Below are 10,056 nucleotides of genomic sequence, written 5' to 3'. Positions count from 1 at the left end.
GAGTTTTAACAAGCTGATTTCATTATCGCTCTTTTTCATTTGTATCAGTGGGTTTTTTAGTGATGCAAGCAGTCAAATGTGTCTGTATGTTGTGCTTCACTTAATTAGCAGCCCAGGTTTTCTTTTGTACCTCAGGCATCATCACAAACCTGCCTTTCATTCATTTATTATGCACAGCTAAGATGCACAGAGATTGTACTTCATCAGTCTGAGAGGAGAGGCCATGTCCTGGTCACGCGCCTGGCACACTTCACTGCACATGTCCCTTCACACTTCCTGTAACTGGGAAAATCCTGGTCATGTGATCAAACAGAAAGTGTTAGTCAAACATCAAAGCCATCACTCAAATTCACATTTTTAAGTGACACAAGGTGTAATGGAGTAACTCTCTCATCAAGTCCTAAAACAATAAAACTGAAAAATAGAATAAAAAATAAAGAAAGAATAAAACAAAAATATCCCTCCAGATCTTTACACCCAACACCAACAAATTCATCCTTGAATGGCCTACTGCAAATTAATGGGCAAAATAAAGAAAAATAGAGAAATAAAGTAAATCCTCTCAATATAGCAAATAATTGCAAAACTAAAAAGGGTTAGTATAGTAGTTAAAAAAAAATCACCATGTCTTTTTAAATTCTTAAACTAATTTGCAGAACAACAGATTTTGTCTTGTTTTAAGCTTGTTTGTTTGGCAAGGAACTGAACTCTGTTTGCAAGTGCATAGCTCCACTCTCCTCAAGCCACTTTATCACAACAGTCTCCTACTTTCCTTGCTAAAAACTCGAGATTTAACCATATCCATGTTATTTGTTTTAGACTTCTCATGGGCCAAGATAACCAAATTCCTCTTTCTTTTATGTAACGAAAGTGAAAGAATTTTACTAAAATTATTGTGATAGCGTCAGTATGTGAAACGAGGAACCTGGTGACGGCAGAGTTGAAAAATGGGGCGGGTCTGAATGACGCAGAGAGAAACATTTCTCTACCAAACTGAAACTGTGAGAAGAACAATGTATTAGTCTCCCACTGACTGTACACATATAGATGTGTTTTTGAGTCGTTATCTCACAAGTCGCTGTGATTTTGATGACAGAGATTTGAAGTTTCATTTTGCTCTGCACTGCCTACTAGGAAACCTGACACTGGTTCTCTGCTGAGTGCTGCCACAAACAGAGCACGAAGGGAAAGAGAAACTTCTAAAGGTTATCGCTGCTCATACTATTTTATTTTCTAAAAGAGAGGATTCAAGACTTCAACAACAAAGTCAAGCAGGTGAGACTCGAACTGGTGCCGGTTGTCTTAAATTGGGGTCTAGGTTGGTGCATAGTGAGCTAAACTGGCAAAATCATAAATTACAGTAGTCTGTGTTTAAGAAGTAAGAAAGGCTATTATTTAAAAATGTTGAGTGACTTAAAAGTCACCCACTCAGATTGGAGGGGGGCGTGTCTGGTAGCCATGTGAAGACGTGTTGTACAGGGCTCCTCAATGGACTAACTTTTTTCATAATTCCATTGCTCCAAAACTAACGAACTTTTAACAACAGTACGATAACACGCCCGTGTGCTGCTCTGAGGCACTTTTTACATCTTCAAGGCTACGGTGTACGAAATATGAGCAAAACTAGATCGGGGAAAGAGCAGGCCGCAAAAGCCTCGGACCTGTCACGGTTGTTAAAGAGTGGACTCAGGCGCGGAGCTCAGAAATAATGACAGTGCATTTATTTACAGTGCAGCAAGGTGACAACAGTTCAAATGTGCAACAATGGTGATAGTGCGTCCCTCCTTCCGTGTAAGCCCGTGCGTGGTAGTGAGTGCCCGTCTCTCCTCCAAGTGCTTCCTTAGTGTCCGTAAATCCTCCGTCAATCTCTGGGTGAACACACACACACGCACACAGATATACACACACTGGCAGGTCGACCGGTCAGGGCGCCGTCAGATCCTGACAGGACCATGCTGAGGACAGACCGGAGGCACCACCCCATGACATGAGTGAGATTATGAGAGCTATTGCTAGCTCTGAAAAGAGGATATTGGACCGTATCGATTCAAGCACGAAAGATTTAAATGATAAAATAGACACAATCAAAGAAGATCTGGAGAAGCAAGAGACCCGTTTGGAAAGTGTTGAGTTTGCTTTGAATACTTCTTCAGACCGGACAGTGGAGTTGGAAAACGAGGTTAGCAAACTGAAATCGGACGTTGCTAAGTTGACCAGCAAGTTGGACGACATCGAGGGGCGACAACGCCGGTGCAATGCACGCATTGTAGGGGTGAAGGAGGGCTTTGAAAACACCGGGAAACCTACGGCAGTTATTGCTACAATGCTGATAATAGTTTAATAGTAATATAGATAATATAAGATAATAGTTTAGATAATAGAATTCTTCCCAAGGTTTTAGATTGCCAATACAACTCTATTGTTATCTCAGACCATAGTCGAGTACAATTAGATGTAAATTTTTATGAACGCTCAAGTCAAAAACCGGCCTGCTTGATCCTTTACTCCTAACTAAAGACTCATTTAAAAAAAATGGTCTCTGAGCAAATACAGTTTTTCTTAGAGACAAATCAAACCCAAGGGATGAAAATGACTGTTGTATGGGAGGCATTAAAGGCCTATCTTAGAGGCCAGATAATTTCATATGTATCATTTCAAAAAAGAAATACTTACAACAAATGAACAACCTAGCCAACAGTATAAAAGAGTGCTTAAAAACTGCTTATATGCAGAAAATCCAACACCAGACCTCTATAAGAGAAAATTATTACTAAATTCAGAATACAAAATTCAGTCCATTCAGCAAACAGAACGTTAATTTTTCAAATCAAGGCAAAAGTTCTATGAACATGGAGAAAGAGCCGGAAAACTTCTGGCACATCAAACTAAGCAATCCATATCAGCTAACACGATTTCTGAAATCTGTAAAACCTCTGGAGAAAAGACGTCCGATCCGAAAACCATTAATGACCAGTTTAAAATGTTCTGTTCCAGTCTTTATACTTTAGATCCGGTTGATGAAAAAAAGATTGCTGAAATGCTTGATAGATTACCGATTCCACAAATATCTGTAAATGACAGAACAGAAATTGATAGAGAGATAACCATTAGTGAAATTGTCAAAGTAATTAAATCAATGCAAAGTAACAAGGCACCAGGACCTGATGGTTTCCCTATTGAACTATATAAAATATTTATAGACAAACTAGCACCAATACTCAAAGATGGAGAAATATTTTCTTTCAAGAGGAAATATTCTTTCAAGAGAAATTACCAGATACTATGAAACAAGCCATAATTTCTGTGTTGTACAAAAAGGGTAAGGATCCCTCACAATGCAGCTCCTACAGACCGGTGAGCCTCTTAAATTGTGATTACAATATTCTCACAAAAATCTTAGCTAATAGAATCGATCTTACACTGCCAAAAATTATTAATCCTGATCAAACCGGCTTTATACCAGGGCGACAGTCATTTTATAATATGCACCGCCTATTTAATATTTTATATGCATCAGAACCAAAAGAAAAGTCAGAAATAATAATTTCTCTTGATGCAGAAAAGGCCTTCGACCGTATAGAATGGCCATATGTTCATGTGGTCCTAAATCAATTTGAATTTGGCCCATTGTTTCGAAAATGGATTAAAATACTGTATTCCTCTCCAGTTGCAGCAGTGAGGACAAATAATGTAACTGTCACGGCGGTGGAACGGACTCAGGCGCAGACTGAGGTAGCACAGCTCAACGACACTTTATTAATCACACCGGTGCACTATATACACGTGAAGGGGGGGGGGGGGGGGGGGAAACACCAGGGTCCCGGGGATCAGTAGGCTGGGGAGACACACTTCTTCGCACTCGCTCTGCTCCTCGTCCAAACAGTCTCCACACAAGCAGCTCAGCTCACTCTCCTACTCACGGGGTCCAGGGGTCACAAAAGGGCTGATCCAGTCAAACCTGTTACACAGACGAGGGTAAGTCGAAGGCAAAACACGGGAACAGTAGAATCGCAAGGAAGCCAGGCAATACTAACGAGAGTTATTCAATATTCCAGCGACGAATAGCTCAGAGCCCCAGCCTTAAGAGCCAGAGAACTGCAATTCGCTCGAGATCAGCTGCAGGTGCGTGGGCCAAGGGCAGGAGCCCAATCAGAGCTCCGCCCAGGCAGACAGGTAGGAGAGACAGAGTGAGAGAAAAACAACAAACACTTGTGGCCACACTGGGCTGGCCGGGGAGGCACAGGGACCATGACAGTAACCTCTGACATTTTTCAGCTTGGTAGAGGCTGCAGGCAAGGCTGTAGTTTATCTCCCTATCTTTTCAAGTTAGTAATTGAACCTTTAGCTATCGCTCTTAGGGAGGACGGTCAGGTTGCCGGAATCTCTAGGGACGGGACAGTGCACAAAGTATCATTGTGTGCAGATGACCTATTGCTGTATATATCTAATCCAACGGGATCAATCCCTAAACTGCTCAAGGTATTAGACCACTTCGGACGCATATCTGGATGCAAATTGAACTATTCAAAAAGCCTACTGTTCCCTATTAATAACATAGAGCAAGATTTCTCTGCCTTCCCTTTTAAATTAGAAAAAGAAACGTTTAAATATTTGGGAATAAATATAACCCGTACAATGAACGAGTTGCGGATTCATAATTTTGACACTTTGTTAGAATAAACATCACAAGATTTTAAAAAATGGGCAACACTTCCGATCTCATTAGCAGGCAGAATAAATATAGTTAAAATGACGGTCTTACCAAAATTTCTCTATGTTTTCCAAATGATTCCTGTTTTCATAACCAAATCAATTTTCAAAGATTTAGACAGATTAATAGCAACATTTATTTGGAAAAATTCAAATCCCAGAATAGAAAAAACATATTTGGAAGTACCAAAAGAGGCTGGTGGGCTAGGGTTGCCAAATTTTATCTTTTACTACTGGGCGGCTAATATCACCAAATTATTGCACTGGAAATATGTTTATGAGAACAGCGAGGGTGAGGCTTGGGTAAAAATGGAACTGATGTCAAATCCACTTCCCCTCCTAACCTCATCCCTAGCTCTAAATCAAAAACAGAAAATAACAAATAACAAAATAAAGAACATCTATTAAAATATGGCTTCAATTCAGAAGGCACTTCTGTTTGCAACAGGTTAGTAATTTTTTTCCTGTTGCTTTTAACCCTTTTTTTTTGCCATCCATTTCAGATAAAGCATTCCAAATTTGGCATAATAATGGTTTGAAGTTTTTTTACAATTTATTTTCAGGAGAAACTTTTAACACCTTTGACGCTCTGCTGAGAGATTACAATATACCAACCTCACATATGTTTAGATATCTGCAAATACGAAGTTTTGCAAAAACATTGTTTCCTTCTTTCCCCTACCTACCTCCTAAAAATCAAGTGGATACCATTTTGGAAATGGATCCTTTTGGCAAAAGGAGAATCTCCGTCATATACAAACTGATACAGAGCTTAAGGCCTATTACTTGGGAAAAAACTAAAAATAATTGGGAAAAAGACATTGGGGTGGATTGATCTGATGATGAGTGGAGATCTTGTTTGAATCGTATACATACTTCCTCCCTTTGCATGCGCCATGGTTTCATTCAGTTTAAAATTCTTCATCGTCTTCATTATACAAGAGAGAGGCTTTCAAAATTTTTCCCAGAAGCCGATCCTGCCTGTCCCAGGTGTGGATATAATCCAGCAAATGAGGGTCACATGATGTGGTCTTGTCCGAACCTGGATAATTACTGGGGAAATATATTTAAAGTATTATCTCACATCAGTGCGCAAAATTTAGTGCTTGATTTCCGCATTGGCATTTTTGGAGTTATGCCATTTCAATACAAAATTAGTAAATCTCAGGAAAATGCCATAGTGTTTGCTACGTTGCTTGCCCGTAGACTTATTCTATTCCACTGGAAGTCTGATAAGGCTCCTTCATACATACAATGGTTAAAGGAGGTGCTTTTCTTTTTACCACTGGAAAAACTTAGATACAGAGTTCTCTCATCACAACAAAAATTCTCTGCGACTTGGAACCTATTTATTGACTATATAGAAACGTGTTTTCCAGACGTGTGACATACGTTTTTTGTTTGTTTTTGTTTTGTTTCTGTTTACATGAGCCTCGGGTGGGGAGGGAGGGGGGGATGTTTCTCTTTTTTTTCTTTGTATAATGGCAACGTTTTCATTATGTATTGTGACCATGATTTGTGAAAAAAAAATTAAAATATTAGTTAAAAAAAAAAAGTCATTCACTCAGTCAAATATTTTATTTTTACAAATCGCAACAAACGTTGCACAGTTTTGTCAATATATTTTAAGTTGCTAAAAGAAGACTGGACTGATTCTACTCTAGGTACAATAACACAGTCATAAAATATTTATAGTATTTATTCTCTAAGACCAACTTCAAGTCTGCCATGGTTCTGGGACTCACCAAATCACATCTGTACCATTGGCTTTTTGAACTTGGGAGGCTTAGTCCACTTATTGATCTCAAGGCCACATTGATTTATGTTGTATTTCTTTTCTACATTTCTCCTTGTAGACTGGAGAGGAAACAAAGATGAAGCTGTTGTGGGTTGTGATTCTGTTAGTCGGCACAGTGTTTGGCGCCGCCGATGATGACAAGAACACTGGGACTGTGATTGGGATTGATCTGGGGACCACATACTCTTGGTAAGTCACTTCAGACTCTTTAAATAATGACACGATACCACTGTTGGAAAAAAAAAGTGAGATTCAGACTGAATTCAAGCTGTTATCTTGCAGTGTTGGAGTGTTCAAGAATGGGCGTGTGGAGATTATTGCCAATGACCAGGGAAACCGAATCACCCCCTCCTACGTGGCCTTCACCAGTGAAGGTGAGCGTCTGATTGGTGATGCTGCCAAGAATCAGCTGACCTCTAACCCTGAGAACACCATTTTTGATGCCAAGAGGCTGATTGGTCGCACATGGGATGACTGGTCTGTGCAGCAGGACATCAAGTACCTGCCCTTCAAGGTGAGCTTGTAAACTGAAAATAAAACTTGTTGGTTCTTTGGGTCATGTTTGAGCTAAATTCTTGTTAAATTAATATTGATGTATATTACTGTGAAGGTTATTGAGAAGAAGAGCAAGCCCCATATCCAGGTTGACATTGGTGGTGGCCAGGTTAAGACCTTTGCTCCTGAGGAGGTCTGTGCGATGGTGCTGACTAAGATGAAGGAGACAGCTGAGGCTTACCTGGGCAAGAAGGTACAAAAATGCTAATCTTAATTAATTGGTGTATCGTCAAATCTGACTTTATCCTTTTTCCTCAGGTCACACATGCTGTGATAACTGTCCCAACCTACTTCAATGATGCCCAGCGCCTGGCCACTAAGGATGCTGGTACCATTGCTGGTCTGAATGTTAAGCAAATCATCAATGAGGCGTAAGCATCCAATCAAAATGAATTTGATCATCTGCTATTTGAAACTGTAAAAAATGTCCCTGCCCTCCCTTCTAACAATAAGTTCTCACTGTATTCTTTAGAGCTGCTGCTGGTATTGCTTATGGCCTGGACAAGAAGGATGGAGAGAAGAACTTTCTTGTCTTCGATCTGGGCGGTGGCAGCTTTGATGTTTCTATTCTGACCATTGAAAATGGTGTATTCGAAGTGGTGGCCACCAATGGTGACACTCATCTGGGGGGTGAGGACTTTGACCACCGTATCATGGAGCACTTCATGGAGCTGTACAAGAAGAAAACTGGCAAAGATGTGAGCAAAAACAACCGTGCTGTGCAGAAGCTGCGTCGCGAGGTCGAGAAGGCCAAGAGGGAGCTATCTGCCCGGCACCAAGCCCTCATTGAGATTGAGTCATTCTTTAAGGGGGAAGACTTCGCTGAGACCCTGACTCGTGCCAAGTTTGAAGAGCTGAACATGGTAAGATATTAATCTGGTTTTGAAAATATTGCATATCAAATCCTAATGAAGAAGCGGTAGGACAACTTGTGTGTTCTTTAAAACCCAGGACCTGTTCCGGTCCACCCTGAAGCCTGTACAGAAAGTGCTGGAAGATGCTGACTTAAGGAAGTTTGACATTGATGAGATTGTCCTGGTTGGAGGCTCCACTCGTATCCCCAAAATCCAGCAGTTGGTGAAGGAGTTCTTCAATGGCAAAGAGCCATGTAGAGGCATCAACCCTGATGAGGCTGTGGCATATGGAGCTGCTGTGCAGGCTGGTGTGCTTTCTGGAGAGGTGGACACTAGTGAGTCATGGCTCTTAGAAAAATTTTATTTAATAGGCTTGAGCTTTCAAATGTGATCCTGTTTACTAAACCTTTTCCTTCACTTGCAGGTGATGTAGTTCTTCTGGATGTGTGCCCCATGACCCTTGGTGTTGAGACTGTTGGAGGAGTAATGACCAAGCTGATCCCCAGGAACACAGTGGTGCCCACCAAAAAAGCCCAGATGTTTACTACAACCTCTGATAAACAGCCTATTGTCACCATCAAAGTTTATGAAGGTAAGAGTTTGGATATTGTTTTTTCAAGTTCCAATATAGTGCTTTATAAAAAGAATCCAATGACAAGAAATACGTGACAGTTAAATTATATGTTCCACAAGTCTAATTGTCACCTTTTTTTTTTTTTTTTTAGGTGAGCATCCTTTGACCAAAGACAACCATTTTCTGGCTACCTTTGACCTGACTGGCATCCCCCCTGCTCCTCGTGGTGTACCGCAGATTGAAGTCACTTTTGAGATTAACTTCAGTGGCATTCTGCGTGTCACTGCTGAGGACAAGGCCACAGGAAACAAGAACGAGATCATAACTGACCAGAACTGGCTGACACCTGAGGACATCAAACACATGGTGAACGACGCCGAGCACTTTGCTGAAGAAGACAAGAAGCTGAAGGAGAGGATCAATGCTCACAATGAGCTGGAGGGCTACGCATACTCCCTGAAGAACCAGATTGAATCCATTAAGAAGGCAGTGGAGGAGAAGATTGAGTGGTTGGACTCCCACCAAGATGCTGACCTGGACGACTTCCAGGCCAAGAAGAAGGAACTTGAGGAGGTGGTTCAGTCCACTATCAGTACGACCTGTGGTAATGCAGGTGGTCCACCAGCAGATAGCAGTAAGCAAAATGAGAAGGATGAGTTGTAGGCAGGTCTGAAGTCTTATCACTCCTTGGCCCTCTGGCATGTTGGTGTACATATTGGACTGATGGGACTCAAATTGTGAGAGGAGTGGTGGCAAAGGGGCTGACCATAATAAATTGAGTATGGGCTGACCATACTGAGAGATTTTAAAATACGTTTCAGTGTGTGGCTGTACTCAGGTGGTAGAGCAGCTCATCTACCAACCAGAAGGTTGGTGGTTCGCAGTCTGCTCCAGTCTGCATGCCAAATATTCTTGGGCAAGATACTAACCCCATATTGGTGATGATGCATCTATGTGTAAATGCTAGATAGTAAGAACTTAGATACAGCTTAGAAAAAAAAGTGCTTGGGTAAAAGTACAAGTTGTGTAAAGCGCTTTGAGTGCTCACATAGAGTAGAAAAGCGCTATATAAGAACCAGTCCATTTACCAATACAAATAACAGGCCCTCTGACCACCACTAGTAGGCAACGGGTGAAGTGTCTTGGCCAAGGACACAACAACCAAGACTGTCCAAGCTGGGGCTTGAACCGACAACCTTCCGATTACAAGGCAAACTGCCTACTCTTGAGCCACAAGTAGGGATGGGTATTGATAAGATTTTCAACATTCCAATTCTATTTTCGATTCTGTTTAACGATTCGATTCTTTATCGATTCTCTTATCGATTCTTTTTAAAAAAGGAGAACACTAAAGTCGATTAGCTTAGAACTTTGTTTTATATCTTCTCTTTGAACAAGATAGAAATTTAGGAGTAACATGGCCTTACAAACCCAACAGTGAGATCTTAAGAGATCCACAGCCTACGGCTCTTCAATGAGGTGTCACAGGGTCCCCAGGAAAAAAAATGTATATGTAAAATAATAAAATAAATATTTTTCTGTAGCAATAACAAAGTATAACATAA

At 40.9% G+C, this 10,056-nt stretch overlaps 1 protein-coding gene across 1 annotated transcript; it reads left to right on the top strand.

Annotated features, from left to right (window-relative positions):
- The first annotated feature begins 6,582 nt into the window (after positions 1–6,582).
- Positions 6,583–9,154, top strand: LOC147333589 (endoplasmic reticulum chaperone BiP-like). Its single transcript, XM_086286348.1, has 8 exons — positions 6,583–6,697; positions 6,791–7,022; positions 7,119–7,256; positions 7,322–7,434; positions 7,536–7,926; positions 8,015–8,252; positions 8,342–8,509; positions 8,643–9,154. Exons 1-8 carry the CDS (start codon positions 6,585–6,587, stop codon positions 9,152–9,154), a joined length of 1,905 nt encoding a protein of 634 aa, XP_086142474.1. The 5' UTR covers positions 6,583–6,584.
- The last annotated feature ends 902 nt before the right edge of the window (positions 9,155–10,056 follow it).

Source organism: Aulonocara sp. 'chitande type north' Nkhata Bay, linkage group LG3, assembly GCF_057382095.1.
Source record: "Aulonocara sp. 'chitande type north' Nkhata Bay isolate Kocher_YH1m ecotype deep benthic linkage group LG3, A_spYH_male_GT1.1, whole genome shotgun sequence".
Lineage (NCBI taxonomy): Eukaryota > Metazoa > Chordata > Actinopteri > Cichliformes > Cichlidae > Aulonocara > Aulonocara sp. 'chitande type north' Nkhata Bay.
Note: the sequence above shows the minus strand (reverse complement) of the source record. Positions and strands in the feature narration are given on the sequence as shown.

Coding starts and splice junctions, on each gene's coding strand:
- LOC147333589 (XM_086286348.1), top strand. CDS start 6,585: ATGAAGCTGTTGTGGGTTGTGATTCTGTTAGTCGGCACAGTGTTTGGC. Junction 7,023..7,118: donor TCAAGTACCTGCCCTTCAAG/GTGAGCTTGTAA, acceptor ATTACTGTGAAG/GTTATTGAGAAGAAGAGCAA. Junction 8,510..8,642: donor CACCATCAAAGTTTATGAAG/GTAAGAGTTTGG, acceptor TTTTTTTTTTAG/GTGAGCATCCTTTGACCAAA.